The 21,753-nt window shown below is 51.4% G+C and overlaps 1 protein-coding gene across 4 annotated transcripts in view; it reads left to right on the top strand.

The window, feature by feature from the left end:
- Window positions 1–21,753, top strand: part of Cmip (c-Maf inducing protein) — a 200,999-nt gene that overhangs the window by 175,386 nt on the left and 3,860 nt on the right. For all 4 annotated transcript variants that reach the window (XM_034522505.2, XM_076915941.1, XM_076915942.1 and 1 more), the window contains 10 exons: window positions 2,990–3,343; window positions 10,339–10,404; window positions 12,085–12,111; window positions 12,390–12,438; window positions 14,702–14,809; window positions 17,788–17,904; window positions 18,723–18,863; window positions 19,432–19,479; window positions 20,611–20,757; window positions 21,340–21,445. In XM_034522505.2, the coding sequence (XP_034378396.1) occupies window positions 2,990–3,343; window positions 10,339–10,404; window positions 12,085–12,111; window positions 12,390–12,438; window positions 14,702–14,809; window positions 17,788–17,904; window positions 18,723–18,863; window positions 19,432–19,479; window positions 20,611–20,757; window positions 21,340–21,445 (1,163 nt within the window). The remainder of the gene's footprint in view (window positions 1–2,989; window positions 3,344–10,338; window positions 10,405–12,084; window positions 12,112–12,389; window positions 12,439–14,701; window positions 14,810–17,787; window positions 17,905–18,722; window positions 18,864–19,431; window positions 19,480–20,610; window positions 20,758–21,339; window positions 21,446–21,753) is intronic.

Genomic DNA, 21,753 nt, shown 5'->3' on the forward strand with positions numbered 1-21,753 from the left:
GTGTGAGGACCAGAGTTCAGATCCCCAGAACCCACATAAAAGCTAGGCTTTTGTGAGAAGGCTTGGTAGCCACTTATAATCCTAGCGATGTGGTAGATTTGCTAGCTAGCCTAGGGAAATGGACAAGCTCTGGGTTTGACTGAGAGAGTCTGCTTCCATAGATAAGGTGAAGAGCAATCAATGAAGACATCTGCCATCAACCTCTGGCCGCTACATGCATGCACCCGCATGCCTGCAAACAGACATGCCCACACAATTCCACACGGACACACTAATAATATGAATAAGAAGTAAACGTAGGTTCGGCGTGTGGGTGTGGGACCCAGACAGATGCTGAGCAAGGGGACACAATTTTAGAGGATGCTGGCCTGGGTTGTGTTTTCTGAGAGCATGGGCGAACCAACAGACAATTTAAGTAGGGGAGGGTTGTCATAGGATTGCCCTTTCTGCCACCACCCCGCTACTGCCTCAGGGTGAGAGATGGGCTTCAGGGCCTCGGTCATGAGAGACTGTCAAGATGAAGGCACAAGGAAGATGAGATAGATCGTATTCCTCCCACACAGACTGGCCTTGGCTCCCAGTAATGCACAGCTGAGCCCCTGGGAGCCCTCAAGTTGGGGGGTCCCAGCTGATGGCATGGCTCCCCCCTTCCTCCGGGCCTGGTTCTGCCAAGTTGTTTCCTTTTGGCCCATTGGTCAGTCTCTCCCAGTGTCCTCCAGGCCTCTGCACCACTCCCGGTGAGCACACGATGTTCCCGCACTTGAAAGAACAGACAGCCTGACCCAGGTTAACGTGGCTGTCTGGAAAAATCACCGAGCAGGGCCAAGAGGCCTTGAAAATCCACTCCTCGACCCCAGCAGAGGCAAACAGTGAGCTGGAGTGTAGAGCGCAGGAGAGCAAATGAGGTCTGAGCCCGTGGAGCTCCCCAGACCCCGCCTCTCAGGCCACATGCAGCTTCCTCCCACTATGGAGTTCATAGGTTTATAGAAGCGAGTGATTGCTTTTCCCCAGCAAAGCCAAAATGTGTTGATTGAGCGCCCTCAGTGGGCTGTGCTCAGCCCTGGCAAACGGCAGGTGCAAAATGGATTCAGGCCTTCCCTGAGGTTTTGCACATGGCCCCGGAGCTGCCACGTGGACCACCAGTGCCAGACCCAGCCCTGCGCACCAGTACACAGTGCACGTGCATGCTTCTCTTTGGGGACCCGGCACGTGCGACAGGTTTGAGAGGGACCTGAGCAGGTAGCTCTTTCTTTTTTCTTTTTTTTAAAAAGCACTTTTTCTTTCTTTGTTTGCTTTATTCATTGTGGAGTGGCTCGCATGGTCAGAGAGTGACTTAAGAAGAGTCGTTCTAATCTTTGCCATGTACGGCCTGAGGATCGAACTCAGGTTGTCCGGCTTAGATGCAAATTTTCCTACCTATTGAACCATCTGGGCAGCCCAGTGAGCACCTGTTTCTGGCCACTCTTGGTGCTGTGCTCAGTCTTATGGAAACCCTGACACTTGCTTCTATCAGCCTGCCCTAGAGCCAGTGAGCGTCTTGAGTTTGGAGAGTGTTTTAGAAGTTTCCTGATTCGGGCCGGGGTGAGGGTGGGGGGGATGTCCTAGTGTCCACTGGGTAGGAAAACTATGGTTTGGGGGTTCAGGCAGGAACGTATCCATGGTAGGAAGAGGAAATCAAAGGGGGGCTTCCTAGTGGAGAAACCTACAGTCTTGGGACCTTAAAAGATAGCTTGGTTGGTAGTACTTAGTCCCAAGAACTAGCTAGCTTCAGATCCAGCTTCTTGGATTCATGAGCTGTGACATCCAGGAGATCACGTAATCCCGTGGAGTCTGTGTCACATGTTCCTAGGAGACGGTATCTGTAAGCACCTTTATGAAACCTGGTAGAGAGGCACGGACACCAGCCCCAGAACCTATTGCTCTTGTTACCATGCCTGAGGATGCCGTCCCGGGAATTAGGGGTAATTTGGAAGGGGCTTTCTCAGGTCAAGGGCTTGACAAGTCCTACTGCAAAAAGACTCCAAACATCCGTGCTTGGCTTCACATTTTCTAAGCAACTGTGGCCCAAAAGCCAATTCCTCAATCACCACCTTGTGACACCTTATGACACCAAGCACAAGCTGCATACCTCCAGGCGATTGAAGAGGCCAGTTTGAGGTAAACCCTGAGAAGACCCCTGGAGATTCTAAGCTCGCCAGAATGTGGGTCTTGGGAGCCATAGAAGTGGGCTGTGGGCTCCTAGGAGGAGGGTGGATGCTATGCTCTCTCACCTGGTTAGGGCAGACAGTAAAATAGGAAATGTCACCTGAGGAACATGGTGGCATCAAAGTGGGAGGGACAGCTTCACTTTAGGAAACAAGTAAGCAGGACTGGACTCCTCAGGTGTCACAGGTATATCAGGAAGGATCCCGGGTCGGTGTTGGTATGGCTATGCCAGGTACTAGGTGGCTGTCACAGAGAGGGGTGACCTTGCTACAGGTATGTCTGTGTTTACTTATTGAGCAGCTATTGTCTACTGTGCTGAGCTGTAGGTTATGGAGACGGGCAACTGGGTCTGGACTCCAGATCCAGTGCTCCTCATACTGAGCTCTGTACCCCAAGTCAAGCCTCCTCCTTTTTTTCCTAATGGACTTCACCTCAGCTCTACCTTATTGGGGCTCTGTTACAGAGGTTTTAGGGAAACGGGCTGAGTTGATGTATGAATGAGCGCTCAGGAGGTCGGGGCTTGTGTCACTAATGGCCTTCTGGCTTGTTTGTTTGGTTCTGTTGCTGTTGTTGTTGTTGTTGCTGTTGTTGTGTGTGTTTTCAGTTTGCTTTTCTGAGACAGAGACCCACTAGGTAGCTCAGACTAGCCTGAAGCTTGGCAAGCATCCTCCTACCTGAGCATGCCAAGGGTAGAGCGACTCATTAATCTTTGATCGGCACTGCCCTTTCCAGCTGCCAGGGCTGACCCCCACCCACACTTGCTGTTTCTCTCCTCCCCATCCAGCCGCGACAACTCCCCGAGCCTGAAAGAGATCCGGAACGGCTGCCAGCAGCCATGCGACCGGAAGCCCACCTTACCTCTGCGCCTGCTGCACCCCAGCCCTGACCTGGTGTCTCAGGAAGCCACGTTGTCTGAGCCACGGCTCAAGTCGGTGGTCGTGGCCTCCAGTGAGGTCCACGTGGAGGTGGAGCGCACCAGCACTGCCAAGCCGGCGCTGACAGCCAGCACGGGCAATGACAGCGAGCCCAATCTTATTGACTGTCTCATGGTCAGCCCAGCATGTGGTACCATGAGCATCGAGCTGGGCCCCCAGGCCGGCCGCACGCTTGGCTGCCACGTGGAGATCCTCAAGCTTTTGTGAGTACCCTGGAACCCACCTTGGGGAGGTCAGGATTTGGGAGGTGGTCCTGCTGCCAGCCTGAGCCCTATAGGCAGTGGGTGTGTGCGCATGCTTGAGTTAGATGCAAACTGTGCCGAAGGCAGGTGTGTCCCAGTACTAGGGAAGCTAAGGCAGGAGGATGGCTGCAAGCTCAAGGGCAGCCTAGGTACCAGCTCAGCGTGAGCTACTGAATGAGACCCTGTGTCAAAAACAAACCAAAAAGCAAGTGTGTCTGTGAGTGGGGGTCGGGGTTCTCCAGCACCCTGCAACACTGCCAGCCGTTTAGCCTTTGTCCTCAGTCATGGGCACACGGAAACCTGAGTTCAGAGGGTAGAGATGTTTCCAGCCACCTGACTCGTAAACCAGAATAGGGGTTAGGACATGTTGGGGTCTTCTGTGTTCCCGGGTAAGTACCATGGTGTCTTAAAGTTGAATGTATATACATAACATATTATACATGGTTACACATGGAACTGAGTACATGTCCCCCAGGTGTCACTTACTGATCTGTGACATACTCCCTCAGGTAGTTGAGATGAAGGTAGCAATCCTCTATCATTGCTTCCTGTTGCCCTTGAGAGGACTGGGGTCCCTGCTAAAATCAGTGCCAGACTCTGTGTCCCTCAGCTGAGGCCAAGGGAGGATGTAACTCAATCTTCGGACCTTACAGCCAGAGGAAGAAAATTCCAGAATCCATTCCGGGCATCTGAGAACTGAGCTTGGATCTGGGTTTCTATAAGGCAGGGAGGAGTCTCGTTTCTTTCCTGGCCAAACCCACAGCACTCCCAGCCTTGTAGGCTCTTGGCTTATGGACTCCTGTGAGCTACATTTCCTGGTAGCAGCCTTTGGGCCAGAGCTGCCTGCCTTGGGTTGTTTTCCATGGACCCCAGGCCTCTTGCCATCTGGGTTCTTTGCAGGCCTGAGAGATATCACACCACTGACAGAAGTTAACTCCCTTATAAACATGCATGATTGGATGCTCTATTCCTTCTTGTTTGGCCAGACCTCCTGCTTGCTGCAGCTCCCAGGGTCAGGGCATGTCCAGGTTAAGCATAGTCTGATAAGCCAGGAAGGATCTCACCAAGCTGGCTATTAGGTCTCTAGGCCCTCAGACTTGCTGGATGTCGACAACCACCTGCAGAGTTCAGAGGGCTCCAGTGTGCTTTACAGGAAAGCAGGTTTAGGGTGGTGGATCTGAGTGCGTGTCCCTCGGGCGCCACTAACTAATCTGTGACATGAACTCTCTTGAGTTCAACCCTGTAGCCCCAGTCCAGAGCAGACACTGCCACACACAAATGGACACCCAGCGTGTGCGAGTCACCAGTATAGCATAGTGTTTCCTGTCCTAAGATAGAGTCAGGGGTAAGGCGCATTGCTAACCTCTTGACAACTTAGGAAAAGAACACTGTGGCATTCAACAGGCACAAGGGTGCCGAGAAGCTGGTATCTAACAGACACGATTTTACCTGTTGAGTAACATGAGACTGTCCCATCTCCTCTAGGCCTCAGCTGCCTTGTCTTGCACCCTCTATGGAGGGCTGCTACGAGACTTCAGTAATGGGACAGTTTTCCCCCTTGTACTGTGGTTCTTGGTGAGAGTGTTCTGAAGTACAGTCCAGATGGGAGCTAAGAAAGAGAAGATGGAGCCAGGTGTGGCGGTGCAAGCATTTATCCTCAGTACTGGAAAGGCAGAGGCAGACTGACTGGTCTGTGAGTTCAAGGCCAGCCTGGTCTACATAGTGAGTTCCAAGACAGCCTGGGCCATAAACAGTCCTTGTCTCAGAAAAGCCAAGAAAAGAGAAGAGAAGATGGTGCTGTGGTATTGAGACATCACACACACGACGTAGTGAGGGTAAAGAAAGCCACACTCAGAACTCTGGGCGTGCCACTGGCTGCAGGGAGAGTGGCATACAGCCAGCCAGTCAGTGTGTTGTTCTTATCTGTTACAAGTTCCCCGAGGCAGGCTTTTACATCTGCAGTGTGACACCTCTAAAAAGTCAACACAAGCCGGAGACCCTCGAGCAGGGATGTATTACAAAGACACATCAGGATTGATCTACTTTGAGTTAGCCTGGAATAGGCCAAGTTGGCCAAGACCAGCTTGGGATCTTTAGTAGGGAGAGCCTGGGGTTTTTTTCAGGGTGTCCATCCATCCATCCATTCATCATCCATCCATTCATCACCCATCCATCTCCCATCCACCAATCATCTGTCTATCCACCATCCATCCATGCTTCCATCTGTCCATCCATCCATCCATCTGCCAACCAGCCAGTCATCATCCATCCTTCCATCTGTCCATCATCTATCCATCAGTCCATCCATCTATCCATCCATCCATCCATCCATCCATCATCCATCTGTCCATCCACCTATCCACTCATTATCCATCCATCATCCATCTGTCCATCATCCATCCATCTGTCTATCCATCCATCTTCCATCCATCTGTCCATCCATCCGTCCATCCATCCATGCACATGATATCCTTTTTATTATTACATTTTTATTTCATGTGGATTGGTGTTTTGCCTGCATGTATGTCTGTGTGAGGGTCCTGGAACGGGAATTACAGACAGTAGTGAGCTGCCGTGTGGGTGCTGGAATTGAACCTGGGTCCTCTGGAAGAGCAGGCAGCGTTCTTGACCACTGAGAAATCTCTCTAGCCCCGTCCACATATTCTTGAAGTATTTGCTGACATCTATGATAAACCAGGGTCTGTGCTTGAAGCCGAAGAACACAAGGTGTTTTTCTCACCCTGTCTCTCAGAATGAGGTGTACCGGTACCCAAAGCAGAGACATCAAGAACAGGGTATAGTATAACCATGACAGTGGGGTACACGTCCATCCATCCAGGAAGAAAGAGCAGCTGATGTGAAGGAGGGTGGGGCGATGACCCTGCTTCTGAGGTCCCCAGGAACTGCACATCCAACCCCCCTCAACCGCTATCTGAGTTGAGTGTCTCTCTTTTGAGTTCTCTAGTAGCCTTTCTTCACAGAACAGATCGTACTGTTTTGTGTGTATGTGGTATACGTGTGTGGTATGCGCGTGTCATGGGCACATGTAAAGGTGAGAGGAAGACACTGGGCACCCTGCTCTTAACCTCTTTGCCTCCTTCCTGAGACAGGGTCTTTCTAAATTTGGAGCAAGCCTCTGTGATCCCACCCACCACAACACTAAGGTTATAGGCATACACTTTTTACACGGGTGCCGGGTTCTCGAACTCAGGACCTCGTGCTTATTCAGCAAGTGCCTTAGCTACTAAACCATCTCCCCAAGACCCAAGTATAGCCTTCTTCTGCAGTATGAGCTTGGTCACCTTCTGGTGAGGCACTGGGCTGTCTAGCAGGCAGAACATACAGAAGCCAGGATCCTGGGTTCAAGGCTGAGCTCTGACCTGAGATCCAGGCTGAGATGCCGACATTTCAAGCATTTGTGTTTATAACTCGGCCACAATGACACCCATTGACCGACCACAAGGTTCCTTGGAAGACTGCACGTGGCACGCAGTGAACGCTGCATAGGAAGTCACATTTCAGTGTGCTGGAGATCATGAGTCAGTTAAGGGTGGTGGTGATCTCATCATGGGAAGGCAAGCTAGCTGCAAAAATGGACTACCCCACCCCACCCCTGGGAAGGAATCAAGGGAACAGGCACATTCTAGCATGCATCCCTGCATCCTCTGAACTTGGAGACACTCAGTTGGCACAGTGCAGCAGGCTAGTGCCCTATCATGGCCCTCTCACCTCCGGCTACCTGAAACCAGATATCCGGTCCCTCCCTCTTCATGTGGGTGTTCCGGAGATGACGTGAGCAAATTTGAGCCCAGTACAGGGCACAGTGCGTGCCTAGATGTCAGCCACAACACTGCTCAGACTTATCTGGCACTACCAGACTCTTCTGGTCATTCTTTTTCATGTTGTTGTCCAGCCTCTGGGCCTTTCCTCAGAACCTTTCCAGGGTGTGATCTGGGTCCTGAAGTCTTTATCGTGGGTTCATTTGGAGGGCGGTATGTCGGGAATAGTCCAGAGCCAAGGGTTATCTAAGCCATATTTTGTTAGAAGCAAGCGTTTGTTTTGTGCAGGTTGAAAAAACAGCAGGCTTTATTTCTGTGGGAAGCCCAGGTAGATGGGCAGGACACACAAGCAAACAGGAGGTCAGCAGTGTTAAGACTGGAAGGGTTGGGTTGGTGTGACTCGGTAGTGAGCTTACCCAATGATCACAGAGTCCTGGTGCTCATTCTTATCACTGCATAAACAGAGCTTGATGGGACATGCCTGTCATCTCGACGCTTGACAATCGGAGGCGGGAGGACCAGGAGTTCAAGGTCATCCTCAGCTATGTTGCAACTTTGGGGCTAGCCTGGATCTCTACATGAGATCCCTATCTCAAAATCAGAAACAAACAGAATGAATGGGACTGGAAGAACAAAGAAGGAAAAATAATGTGGGACCCTCATTCTTGCAGATAACGGCAGGAAGCCTGAATTCTGAATGTAAAAGAAGACCAATTATACAGCTTAGAACTCAGGGCCAGCCATTCACCCAGCAGCTGAACCCATGAGTCTTGTGGTATGAGAACAGGCTACCCACGGTGTTGGGGACTTGGATATAAATACAGTGTAGGTGCTGCAGGTTGGGAATGCAGGTCATGGCTTTAGGAATACCTAAGTCACATTGCAATTACCAGTGGAGATTTGTAGAAAGTTGCAAAGCATCTTGGAGCCTCAGTTTCCCCATGGTTTTCTGGAAGTTTTCCCACATGGGTGGGGGAAGGAGGGGTCCGCCCATCATCAGACTGTGAGACCTTGTTGAAGTCTCTCCCATGATGTCTCTCCGCTCTGCAGTCCCTCTCAGCCAGCCGCAGAGCAGCCTCTTCCCAGGGCCTGAAGCATGCTTATATTATGGTCAGCCACATTTGCACTGTGGGGCAACAAAGCCTGAAGCATTTGTCCTGTGTCATTTGGTCCGTTATTCTCTGAGCAATAGCTTCACTCCGTCATCAGGGTGCACCTCAGAGAAGGGAAGGCTCCATGAGGCAGAACACGTCGGGCCCTCCCCTGTGTCTCTGCTCCTTACTTACCACACAAATGTCTGATTTTGGTAAGGGCTTGTCGGTAGTCAGTCGTCAGCTCAAGTAAGACCCAAGGGTCTGGAGTCAGAAGCCTGCAGGCCGTGTCTCAGTCAAGATTGTGTTAGCCCCAGCAGTCTGCTTAACCTCTCTGAGCCTTGAGTTTCCTCTTCTCTTTAAATGGCGCGGGTCCTGTTTACTTTGTTGTGTGTTTGCAAAGAGCAAACAAGGAGATACAGAGTTCTTGGCATAACGCATGTGTGTAGAAAAAGCTGAGGACACGGCATGGTGGCCCAGGCCTGTAAACTCAGGACCAGGAAGCAAGAAGATCAGAAGTCCAGGGTCATCCTCAGCTATGTATCGAACGGCCAGACTAGGCTGCATGAGACCCTGCCTAATTTTGTGTGTGTGTGTGTGTGTGTGCATGCATGTATATGTGTGTGTATGTATGTGTGTGTTTGTGTGTGTATGTATGTGTGTGTGTGCATGTGTGTCTCTGTGTGTGTTTGTGTATGTGTGTATGTGTATATATATGTGTGTCTGTGTGTGTTTGTGTGTGTATGTGTGTTTGTGTGTGTTTGTGTGTGTGTGTGTGTTTGTGTGTATGTGTGTGTGTGTGTATGTATGTGTGTATATGTGTGTATATCTATGTGTGTTTGTGTCTGTGTGTGTGTCTGTGTGTGTGTGTCTGTCTGTGTGTGTCTGTGTGTGTGTCTGTGTGTGTATATATGTGTCTGTGTGTATATATGTGTGTGTCTGTCTGTGTGTGTCTGTCTGTGTGTGTCTGTGTGTGTATATATGTGTATGTGTGTGTGTGTATATATGTGTGTGTATGTGTCTGTCTGTGTGTGTCTGTGTGTGTCTGTGTGTGTATATATGTGTATGTGTGTGTGTGTCTGTGTGTGTGTATATATGTGTATGTGTGTGTGTCTGTGTGTATATGTATGTGTATGTCTGTGTGTGTGTTTGTGGGTGTGGGTGTCTGTGTGTATGTGTGTAATGAGCATTCACATACCATAGCATATATGTGGAGGCTGGGAACAGGTTGTAGGTTTTCATCTTCCACCATATACATTCTGGGGCTCAAACTCGGATTGTCAGGCTTGGGGACATTTGGGGACACTTTTACCCATAAGAGCCACCTCACCAGCCTCCAGACCATGTCTAAAAAGGAAAAAAAATAAAACTTTCTGGTGGCTGACGACACACAGTGGTCCAAATTGTGGTTAGTTTGCTTTTTTCTTGAATCAGTCTGTAGGTTTCCCCTTGAGTCTGGTCAGTCACAGACGAGAGGGACAGGTGTGCTTGTACTACTGTGACACCACCACAGGCCATGTGGCTGGGACCACAGTGTCTTCTCAGTTCTGAGGAGACAGGTGCAGGTGTGGTGTGGCTAGCGGGCCCTGGTGCACTTTCTCTGTGTCCTCTCAGCTCTCAGGGTCTTTTCTGTGCACAGATTTCTCACGTCATTTGAATTGGTTTAAGGTCCAGCCTAATAGTCCTGTATTACCCTTCCTTAAAGGCTCTCTCTCCAGATGTTTCCCACTCTGAGACCTTAGCCAGGGGCTCAGACATAAACCTGGATTCAGGTATTGGAGACCCAGAGTAGCCCCTCACCCTCAATGAAGCCTCAATGGGTCAGGAATGGAGACAGAGAAAGTCTCAGTTCTGAGCAAGGAGGATATGAGATCCCAAGGAGCTGGATAGTTGTCCCCCAGTTGTTGTTGTTTGGAAGTCTGGAATGTTCTTTGTTGATTCATGCAGTGCTGTGGCTACTGTCTCTGAAGTAGGCAGGGCAGAGTCCATGTTGTATGCTAGCCCCAGACACTTCTATCTTGTAAGATATCGAATGGAAAAATTATCTCTGCTGACTACCCCTCCCCGGTTTCCTCTCTCATTCTAGGTCTGACTATGATGACTGGAGACCGTCTCTGGCCAGCTTGCTTCAACCCATTCCATTCCCCAAAGAGTAAGTCCTACTGGGCCCCACCCAAATAGGAGGAGAACCACAGGAGAACGTGATGTCATTTTAAGGGGCTCAAAGTGTCACGATGGGGTGAGGTGGGGGGTGAGGAGGGTGGTGGGACCCACAGCTAAGACATAGAGATGTGGCCTAGCTCAAGGCCTCTCTGAAAAACCAAGAATGTGATAGGAACAGCCTCAGGCCTCATGGCAGCAACATAAGGACTCATTAAACTCAGAAGAGGCCAGAGCCATCTCTACCACACCTATCCTATAGTGACTTTAATGGTTTTTATTACGGAACACGTGGGGACAGTAATAACCCCCCTTCCCTGGGGAACAGTGAAAATTGACAGGTAGTATAACTACTGTGTTTAGGCAGGGCGGCACATACCTATGTAATTCACTAGTTTTCAACCTTCCTAATGGTGCGACTCTTTAATACAGTTCTTTATGTTGTAGTGACCCCCAACCATACAGTTATTCTTGTTGCTACTTCATAATTGTAATTTTGCTACTGCTATGAAGCAGTTCTAAACATCTGATATGCAAACCCCCGTGAAAGGGTCTTTCAACCCCCCACCCCCACCCACCCCAGGGGTTCGCACAAATTGAGAAGCGCTGCTTATAATTCCAGTTTGGGGCTACCCTGAGCTCCACAACAAAGTCCTGTCTGCAGAAGAAGGAAGGAAGGCAGGAAAGAAGGAGGAGAGGCTGGTGAGGTGCTCTGGCAGCCGAGCGTGCACCCAGCGTGTGCAGCACCCCAAAGTCAATCTCCAAGCACCAAGAAGGACCAACAAGCAAAAAGAAAAGGAACTGCATATAGAGCCATTTCAGGGCCGTGCAGGGGAAGGCTAGCTGTACACACTAAGCCTTAATGGCCGTTAGCTAACAACACTCTGAAATTGACAGATGTGGCCAGAAATGGACCCTCTGTGTCTCTTTTGCCCACCCGCATACTGATGCTGAATTCCTCGCTTGTGTGGTGGGTCACAACCTACAGCGAGCTTCGGCTCAGCCTCGGGCCTCGAATGCCTGCAGATCTGTTTTGACAGATTGAAAGCTGCTGGGCCTTGGGAGATACTTGGTGCTCTCTGCAGAGCCCATTAGTGAACCTGTGTTTATGATGCAGCTCCTCAGAGGGGGACATTACACCCAGTAATTGCCCCATTTGCTGGCCGGCTAGTTCCCTCAGGGCTCCTGAGAATGGAGATCGGAGAAATCTGACTCCTCAGAGCCTTCTCTGTCTGTGACATCATTGGCTACCGCAGCTGTCCCTACAGGCCCTGGGACCCTGCTTGACAGTGGCCCATGATGCAATTCACTTGGAAGAATGGTCCCTGATTGCCTGGCAGTGTACGCTGGTAATTAGTGCAGCCTCGCCTTAATTGTGGAACAATTAACAAACACACCTGGGTCCCTGGAGCCTATGTGTGCCTGAAGGCGTTCATGCACTTCTGCAGTTGACAGGTGTGGGCCTAGTGTTGACTTTGGGGATACCGTGGCTCAGCCTGTTCATGCTACTGCGATCCCCACCTTGTCAAAGGAGGGGCTCGTTGGATACACACGTTTCTTTGTCAGTTTTCTCTACATTCTTCGAATCAGAGCTAGTCTAGTTGTCCCTGGAGGGAGTATGTTCATTGGGCATCGAGACCTCTAACTGCCTGTCTCTTTGTTTTTGGTACAGAGCCCTCGCACACGAGAAGTTCACAAAGTGAGTATGCCAGAGGCACCCACCCCACCGTCTCCCGCTGTGAGTGCCCCCTGCACACGGTCACCACCACATCCCTGCCACCGCCAGCCTCCTCCTGCCCATTCTCTGGTCCGTGTGCATTTTTGGAGGCTGCGGAGGCATCTCCTGAGCAGTTCCCTGTGACACACATTCAAGCCCTGCCATGTGCCTCCACCTGCGCCTGGCCTCTCTTCCATCCCTCCCCAACTCCTCCCTGTCCACTCAGGCCTGCAAATGACCCACCCTCCTCTTCCTTCCAGGGAGCTGAAGTACGTGATTCAGAGGTTTGCAGAAGATCCAAGACAGGAAGTAAGCCTTTTTCTTTTTTACTTTTTTTTTTCCCCACTTGTTTATTGGGGATGGGACCTAAGCAGACACTGAGCCGTGCCTCACCCCAGTGAGATTTTTTTTCTAAGTAGGAGAAAAAAAAAGTTTTGGGGACTCCTAGGTCTCCTTGCAGAGGCCACTGAGTCACCAGATCCTTAGTACAAACTATACAGGCTCCAGGCCCTGTGTGCAGACACGGCCTCTTTTCTCCATGTGGAGTCACCCAGATGTGGTCTCCGACTGTCATTTAACAAGCAATGTCTCCGTGCCACATGGCTTGAGATTCAGTGAATCCTTCATGGAGTGCCCAGCCAGCTTCCAGTCAACTTTGTGGTCCTGAGTTTGTGCTGCTAGTGTGGAGGTCCCTGGGCCAAGGAAGGAATCATCCCTAAACTCTGAGCTCTCTCACAAAAGCTCTGAACTTCAGAAAACCAAGGGCAGAGTAAGCTTTTGCCCTGCATCACACAGACACAGACACACACACACACACACACACACACACACACACACACACACACACACACATCAACCCTTACAAGCCCAAGAGGAAGCCATTCTTATCCCTTCGGGACTTCAGAGTCACTCCCCCACCCCCGCCCCCAAGCCAGGCAGTAGTGATGCACACCTTCAGTCCCATGGCTTGGAAGGGAGAGCAGGCCTCTGAGTTCAAGGACAGCCTGGTTTACAGAGCTAATTCTGGGATAGCCAGAAGAAACAGAGAAACTCTGTCTCAAAAAAACTAAAAAAGAATCACTGATTTCCCCAGACCCCACCCCACCCTCTCAGACTTGGGAAAATAGAACTTAAGTCATTAACTTCTCATACCACATAACCAGATGTGGTAAGGGCACACTGCCACTGCCCAGAAGCATACATTCATGACGTGTGACCCAGTCTCTCAGGTCCCAAGTCTAGGTGCTGCAGGGAAACCGTCCCCCGACCTCCTTGCTCGCCTACAAGTCAGGCCCCCACTAACCCTCATGATTCAAGATCCCTGAATCCGGTCGGACTAAGACCATGTGTTGTAGGCAGTCTTCCTGTTTCTTACATGATCTCCAGGCCGCAGTGGGAAACCTCGGACTAGAAAGTTCTAGCCCCATCACAGGTTTTGCAAGCCATCTTCAGAGGCGAGGGGATGGGGGGCAGAAAGGCTAATGAAGAAATGGCACCAGCTATAGTCTCAATTGTCCTTAAGCGTGAACCTGTGTGTTTATGTGTACGTGTGTGGGATCATGGTGAATAGGTGTTGGGTGTATGTGTGTGTGTGTGATCTCAGTGGGTAGGTGTGGGTGTGTGTATGTGTGCGTGTGTGAGATCACGGTAGGAGTGGGTATGTGTGGGGGGTCATCACAGTGGGTAGGTGTGTGTGTGTGTGTGTACATACATGTGTGGGATCACAGTGGGTGTAGGTGGGTGTGGAATCCTGTACCCATGTACTTGTCCCTACTCACAGCTCTGGGGAGGAGGGACAGAGGCTCGTTTTGGGGGCCCTCACAGTGTTCCTACCCTAGACAGAGACCCATCAATAGAGAGGGACAGACAGACAGACAGACAGACAGACAGACAGGTGAGGATGAGACCTCACAGCAGGGTTGGAGAGAGCTTGAGATTGATTAACAGGCCAGGCCTGGAGAGAGGGATGCCTGCCCGCACAGGAAAGGCAGAGAATAGGCCAGAAGAAGGCAGATACCCCAGGCCTAAGGGTTAGTGATCAGCCCCAGACAGAGTGACAGAGAGCCAGGGAGAGGACTCAGGCTGAGAGAGGTGCAGAGACCCAAGCAGAAAAGAGAGAGGATACTGGTGTGGTAGCTCACGCTTTTAATCCTAGCACTTGGTAGGCAGAAGGTGGAACTCTTGAGTTCGAGGCCAGCCTGGTCTACATGTCAAGTTCCAGGACAGCCAGGGCTACACAGAAAAACCCTGTCTTGAAAAACATCAAAAAGAAAAGGGAAAGAAAGAGGAAGTGACCCACCCAGGGAAAACAGATATGGAGACAGGACCTGTTTGGGGGTGTTCTGCCTTGCAAGGCCACACTCTGTCTCCCTCGGAGTGCTTCCCTGCTAGGCCTCAAGACTGTCCTAGAGATCTAAAGACACATGGCTGGACTTCGCAGTGTGGAGGCCAAAACTTGTGAAGCTAAAGGAAGTTCATGTGTTCCCTGGCTGCCTGCCTTAGACACCATTCACACTACCTTAGTACCTGAGACTGTTTAGAACTGACGATATGTCTTGTCTTCTGCCCACAGGTCCACTCATGTCTGCTGAGCGTGCGGGCAGGCAAGGATGGCTGGTTCCAGCTCTACAGCCCTGGAGGGGTGGCCTGTGATGATGACGGGGAGCTCTTTGCCAGCATGGTACGTGGGGTCCCCACAGGAAGTTGCTGGTGGACACTGGGCTGTTCCGACCTGAATTACACAGCAAGCCTGTGTAATTACACAGTATAAACTGTGGCCTGCCTGCAAGTCTTTTGGCCAGCACAGTGTCAGCCATGAAGAGGGAGGTGATCAGAGGAAGAGTGTCTTAGTTAGGGTTTTACTGCTGTGAACAGACACCACAACCAAGGCAACTCTTACAAGGACAGCATTTAATTGGACTGGCTTATAGGTTCAGAGGTTCAGTTCTTTATCATCAAGCTGGGAGCATGGCAGCATCCAGGCAGGCATGGTGCAGGAGGAGCTGAGAGTTCTACATCTTCATCTGAAGACTGCTAACAAAATGCTGACTTCCAGGCAGCTAGGACAAGGGCCTTAAAGCCCACGCCCACAGTGACACACCTCTAAACATTGCCACTCCCTGGGCCAAACATATTAAAACCATCACAGAGAGTGTCACTAATTCCTGCTCACCTGGGCCAAGAGCCTGTCACCTGCTCTGGGAAGGGCAGAGAGAGGAAGTGACCTACCCAGGAGGAAACAGAAAGCAGATATAGAGTTGGGTCCTGTTTGGGCGTTGCTCTGCCACGCAAGGCCACAGCCCTGTCTCTGTGTGTATGTGTGTGTGTGTGTGTGTGTGTACAAATCGTTGATCAGACTTGGTTGTTATGGTAACGTTCTATGCAAGGGACAGGTACATCATGGCACAAGGTACTCTAGAGCCACCTGCTTGGCCAATCCTTACAATGAGGGGCTTGGGACCCCAGACTCAGGGGGCTCATCCCCACCTCAGATCAAAATATAGAGGTCACTAAAACATCTACAGTGGCTTCTGGTACTTTCTTACCATAGAGCAGTGGTCCTCAACCTCCTAATGTTGCGACCCTTTAACACAGTTCCTCACGTTGTGGTGACCCCCAGCCATAAAATTACTTCATTGCTACCTCATAACTGTAGTTTTGCTGCTGTTATGACTCGTAATGTAAATATCTGTTGTGCAGGATATCTGATATGATCCCTGTGAAGGGGTTTTTTGACATCCCTCCCCCCCCCCCAGGGGTTGTCACCCACAGGGTGAGAACCTCACTGATCCAGAGCTTTCTGTCAGCTAAGTCCTGTGCTCAGCTCTTTTGAATTCGTGTAGCAAGCCTGCCAGGGAATCACACCTGGGCCTCGAGAGGCCCAGAGAAGTCTCGTGGCTTGCTTAAGACTTCTTTATAAGCCTTTTGTAGACCAGATTACTGTCAAGAGGTAGTGGCGGCTTCTGTAGCAGAGGGACACGGATTCCACTTTTCCCACAACAGATCTGCCCAAGCAACCAGGGACCTCAGGCACCCGTGTTCCCTGACACATCCAACTCCATTCATAGATCACACATTCTTCTGGGGTCATGTGACATGGAGAAAATGCAGGCATCCGGTAGATCTGGGCCTGGGGTCACTGCCGAGTCTTCCATTAGTCTGTAGGCTCCAGTTTGCTCATAGGTAAAACAAGACAAAGAGAGGCTTTGCCAGGGCCCCGTAGGTAGCAATTGTGTGTAGTGTCAGACATGAGATACTGAGCCACCCAGGGACTCCTTGACCCCAACTTGGCTCAGCTAATTTCTCTCTCTCTCCTAGAGACTGGTTTGCAGGTTAAACAGCTACCACAGTGAATTTGTCCGAGAGATCTATGCAATGACGGTAGATAGGCGTGTTCCCTCAGACGCCACCTCAAGGGCCTTATCTTTAGCTCCTTTTCCTTACGCATCTACTCCAAGCCCCTCGCCTGCTCCCCTGGACCCGCTTTCTGAATGTCCTGTGTACCTAGAAACACGCTCAGCCGCCGCCTATTTGCGCCACGTCTTGCTTACCATTGCCTCTCTAACTTCCTCTGATGTCACAGATTCACCATGGCAATGCATGGAGCTTCCCCCACCCTTTCATGCGGAGATTCAGTGTGAGAGAGAACTGGGCGAGTGACTCCCGCCAGAGTGATTCTGTTTGTATGCCAGAGTTGTTAATGATGGGGCAGAAGAATACATAGACAGGGAAGGAAGCGAGTGTGTTGTTTCCATGGAGACACATGGCGGGGGCGGGGGGGGGAGTGGTCCTTGAATTAGGCTGTCTCTTCCAGAGGATGTTTGGGCTCCCCTGCCTCTGTTGACAGGTTGAGGAGCCCTGCTCATATATCATCACCTCTAAATACAAGACAGACAGATAGACAGACAGACAGACAGACACACACACACATACACACACACACCACTCCCAGCATATCTCAGGAGGGAGCAGGGTTTGCTAGGTGGGTGATCTCTCAAAGCAGCTTTTGGTTTGGTATCCCAGAGAAAGCAGAACCCAGAACATTCCAACTGCCATGTGAGTCGGGCCCTCTGTCCCCCGCCTAGCAAGGACTACCTAGAAATTTCCACCCAGTACCCTCAGTGCTAAGAATTTATAGGACCTAATACCAGTAGCCCCTGAAGGGAGCTGGGGAAAGGGGGACTCTTTTTTTTTTTTCCTGTAGTAAAATAGAGAGACTGTGAGTGTTAATGCCTCATCTTGGAGCATCCCAGCATGCTGGTATACAGATCTGCGTCCATCAGCACCACCCGTCTCTGAAACACTCTGTCTTCATCTGCTTTACCTCTGAACCCTTTAATGCTAATCCTCCATTCCCCTGGACAACTTCAGCAGCCACTGCCTTGCCTGCCTGGGTGACTGTGCCTGTTGCCTGCACCCCGTCCCAGTGTAGTTTCATGTATGCCCTGTGTCACTCAACGTGATGTCCTCAGTCACTTTCCACAGGGAACGGTCTGGTGGGCACCGGAGACGAGGCAGTTGGCGCAAGCAGGAAGGGTCACTGTTTTCCTGGTTTTCCACCTGTTCCTGCCCATCGAGGGGACGGGGCTGCTGCTGAGGGTCTTATATGACACCTCAGTGGTGTCATGGTTGTTTCACCCAAGTCTTTTTCCCTTCCAGGTGCACATCCTTATGGGCTCCTGTTACAAGACCAAAAAGTTTCTGCTCTCATTGGCAGAAAACAAGCTGGGCCCCTGCATGCTCCTGGCCCTGAGAGGGAACCAGACCATGGCAGAGGTAAGGCCCTGGTCCCCAGCTACCGATGCATGGGATTTGTGTGGGGGGCAGGCAGTGTGGGCAAGGCAGATGTGGTGTGGTTGTAGCCTCCTGGGTGTGCAGCTGCCCTTCTCAGGCTGCTGCTGGTTCATTCCAGTTGGGATCTAGTGTGTTGATTATAGCCATCTAGAAGTTTCTGTTCTGATTACCTTGTACTGTATAGCAGCTGTCTGCATGTGTAGCGCTTAACAGTCCAAGGGGAAGCCAGGTTTTCCGGGCTGTTTTTCCTTGGGTCTCCTAGAGTTCTCATGGGGGTTGGAGCCCATGGGGTCTTTCACAAGGCTTCCTTCTCTGACTGGAGAGCTGAGGCAGCCCCAGTCTCTCTCTCTCTCTGCTTTGTGTGGTTTGGGGGGTTCACTGCTCAAGTTTTAAAGAGCACAAGCCTAAGCACCTCATGTCACTTCTAACTGCTCTTCCTCTGTCCCCTCTACTCACTGTTCCACAGAGTCCCCCAATGCCACACACTCCCAGAGCTCCTGTCCCATGAGTAATTGGGTTTTATAAGAGCTGTCAGAATTGGGGAGCACCACCCTTGCCACATTCTACTGTCTAGAGAGCAGTCACCAAGCTGACCATCAGTCAGTCAAGGGGGTGTGAACAGGGCTCCACCTTACAAGAAGGAGCAGGCCCATTGGGAAAGCCCTAAGTTTCCCTGGAGGTAGGATTGAGACATTAGCCTAGGACTAAAGCAGAAAACACCAAACTCTGGAAACAGCATATGCCAAGGTCCGGTGGCAGGGCATGACACACCCTGACACACCCTCAATGACTCGTGGCAGATCCTGTGTTTGATGCTGGAATACAATATCATCGACAACAACGATACCCAACTGCAGATCATCTCCACACTGGAGAGCACAGACGTGGGCAAGCGCATGTATGAACAGCTGTGTGACCGGCAGCGGGAGCTGAAGGAGCTGGTAAGTTCTCAACTGCCCGCCCGTTCTCAGAGCGTGAGACAGCCCCTTGTGACCGCTGCTCTACAGCCAGAGAGTTGGGGATTGTTCCCTGTACTTCTCCTGTGACTCTAGATGGACACAGAAAGGTAAAGCGGGCGGGCTGAAGTCACACAGCCCACTTTCACTTCGCTGCAGGGGCCCATGTGTCATTGTCATCCCTGGTCCTAGCTGAGAGGCTGTCTCTATATGTGTGCACACTCGGGCCCAGCAGTGTAGTTCTTTACCCTTGAACCACCCTTCCCTCCCCGCTATGGCTCTGGGCCAAAGGTGTGCATAGCCCAGGTGTAACCAGCCTCACCATGAGACATAAGTATACAACTTGTCTATCGCCTGCCAGGACTCTGGGTGGAAGTGGGTGCCACTTTCCCCCGAGATCTGGAGGGGTCAGAACATCTACAATTCCACCTCCACCAGTGTTTCTCGTTGTCACATACGCCATAAGCTGCCTATTCTGTGGCTGCCATGGCTTCATGAGGCCGGTGACAGCAGACGTGTGTCTCAACTGGTCTCATTTTTTTTTTTAAAACAGCAAAGGAAAGGCGGACCCACCCGGCTAACACTGCCCTCCAAGTCCACGGTAAGTAGGTTTTAGTCTCTTATGGGATGGGCTGAGGTAGGGCGAAATGCACAGAGCAGAAAGGTGAGCTGTCCAGCCGCTGAGATGAGGGATGATGGAAAAGGAGGAGCACGGGTGCCTACCGAGGGACAGGGAGACAGGCCAGCTCTCCAGGAGGTAAACGGACTGAAGGGACAGAAATGAAGAGCAAGCAGGATCAAGATGTCACGCTAAAGCTTTCTGTTGAGACAGAGGCTGGGGTTGCAGCTCCCAGGTAGAGCACCCGTTTAGCCTGTGTGAGACTAGCTCCAGCTCTTGAGAACAACAAAAGACTGCTGGTGACATCAACACTATTGCCTAGGGGTTGCTGGTAACCATGGTAATAATAGCAAAAAAAAAAAAAAATAAAAACGAGCACTGGACTGCGTGTGATTTTTATAACCCTGTACGGTCTGGTCTGCCCACCATTTCCCCGTTGCCTGACATCTTTGGGGATCTGATTTCCTGCTACCCCCCTGTACTCAAGGCATGGCTCCATCCTCATGGACCAGGAAGTCTGCTCAGGCTCCAGCCACTGTGTCTCCATCCCAGCCAGCAGGGAAGGAGGAAGTGGCAGGGAGCAGCCCGCCCTTCCCTTGGAGAACCTTCCTAGAAGTCCTGTTTTTTTTTTTTTTTTTTTTTTTTTTTTTTTGTCTGGCTGTCCATATTCAGTACCTGGCCATATTTAGCTGCAAAGAATGCTGGGAAATTAGCTATAATTGAGGGGACAGCTAAAAGTCAAAGACAAGAACCTCACAGTTCAGGGCATTCAGCATGTGTGGCTCCCTGCCGGCTTGGAGCTGAGGGTGGTGGCCGGCAGTTCACATGGAAAACTGCTGACGAGAGGGTGTGCTCACACACACACACACACACACACACACCACGCATGTGCATGTGCACGCTTTGCTTGGGAGGATGCTGGCCTTGGTTATAACCCAGCTGTGACTCAAAGCTATGAGTCACATCGCAGGCTGAGCCACCACCCCACAGCTTCTGGGGACACGAAGCCTTTCAGGGTGGTCAGAGACAGTGTTGGCTGCAGACGAGGCAGAGGGATGAGGCCCACTTGATAGCTACCCCGGCCTGCCCTGAGCATCATGCCGCCCACTGCAGGATGCGGACCTGGCCCGCCTGCTGAGCTCTGGCTCCTTTGGAAACCTGGAGAACCTCAGCTTGGCCTTCACCAACGTCACCAGTGCCTGCGCCGAGCACCTCATCAAACTGCCTTCCCTCAAGCAGCTCAATCTGTGGTCCACGCAGGTGCCCACCCCACCTTGCCCTCCTCCTCACCCCCTGTACTTGACCTTTTCACCCAGAGCCCATGGGCCCAGCCACTTGCTCTACACACATATCCCTAACCCACGCCCCCAGACAAGAGGAGGTTGGTGGCCTTGTGCCCATTTCCTAGTTGGGAACACTGAGGCCCAGGGCGATTCCTGCACAGACTCCTGAGTTGGGAGACACAGGGCTGAGAGCTCACCTCGGTTCACTGTATGCCTCTCCAGCTTGAACACTGAAAGGTATACACATGAATATTCTCTTAGAGCCTGCTGGGTCCTAGCTTAGTACACTGGCCTAGTTCTTTGGAATATACAGGCTCCTCTATCTCTGGAAAAGACCCCTCATGCACTGCCTTCAGGCTTAGAAGCCTTAGGCCAGATACTCACAGAGAGACCCTTGCCTGGCCTATGTCCCTATGTCCCTGTCGGGAACTAGATCTGAAACTCTTGGAAAAGAAGGTCATGACCTCATAGCCAGATCCCACCACTCCCCACTCCTGCCCCCAGTCTTAGGTCCCCTCCTCTAGGCCTGGAGAAGCTAAGAACCCATGTCTCCCCACAGTTTGGAGACGCCGGCCTGCGGCTCCTGTCGGAACACCTCACTATGCTCCAGGTGCTGAACCTGTGTGAGACCCCAGTCACCGACGCGGGCTTGCTGGCCCTCAGCTGTGAGTACCGGGTCTTGCAGCAGGTGGGCTGACCCCAGCTTGGGAGAAGTTTGTTAAGAACCATTTTGTAGCAGACCTGTTGTGTGCTGGCACAGGCCAGGCACTGAGAGCAGGCAGAGGGGTGTCCCCACCCTCAGGGAACTAGAAATCTAGAGGCAAGGGGGAAGTCTATGAGATTAGCCTGTATTTTCCATCCAGCTACCACTTGCAAGGAGTGTTCCCTGAGGTAACACACACACACACACACACACCCCTACCCCCAGCATCTCCAGCCTTGCTAGCTGTGCAGAGACACACCTCTGTGCTAC

Source organism: Arvicanthis niloticus, chromosome 18 (assembly GCF_011762505.2).
Source record: "Arvicanthis niloticus isolate mArvNil1 chromosome 18, mArvNil1.pat.X, whole genome shotgun sequence".
Classification (NCBI taxonomy): domain Eukaryota; kingdom Metazoa; phylum Chordata; class Mammalia; order Rodentia; family Muridae; genus Arvicanthis; species Arvicanthis niloticus.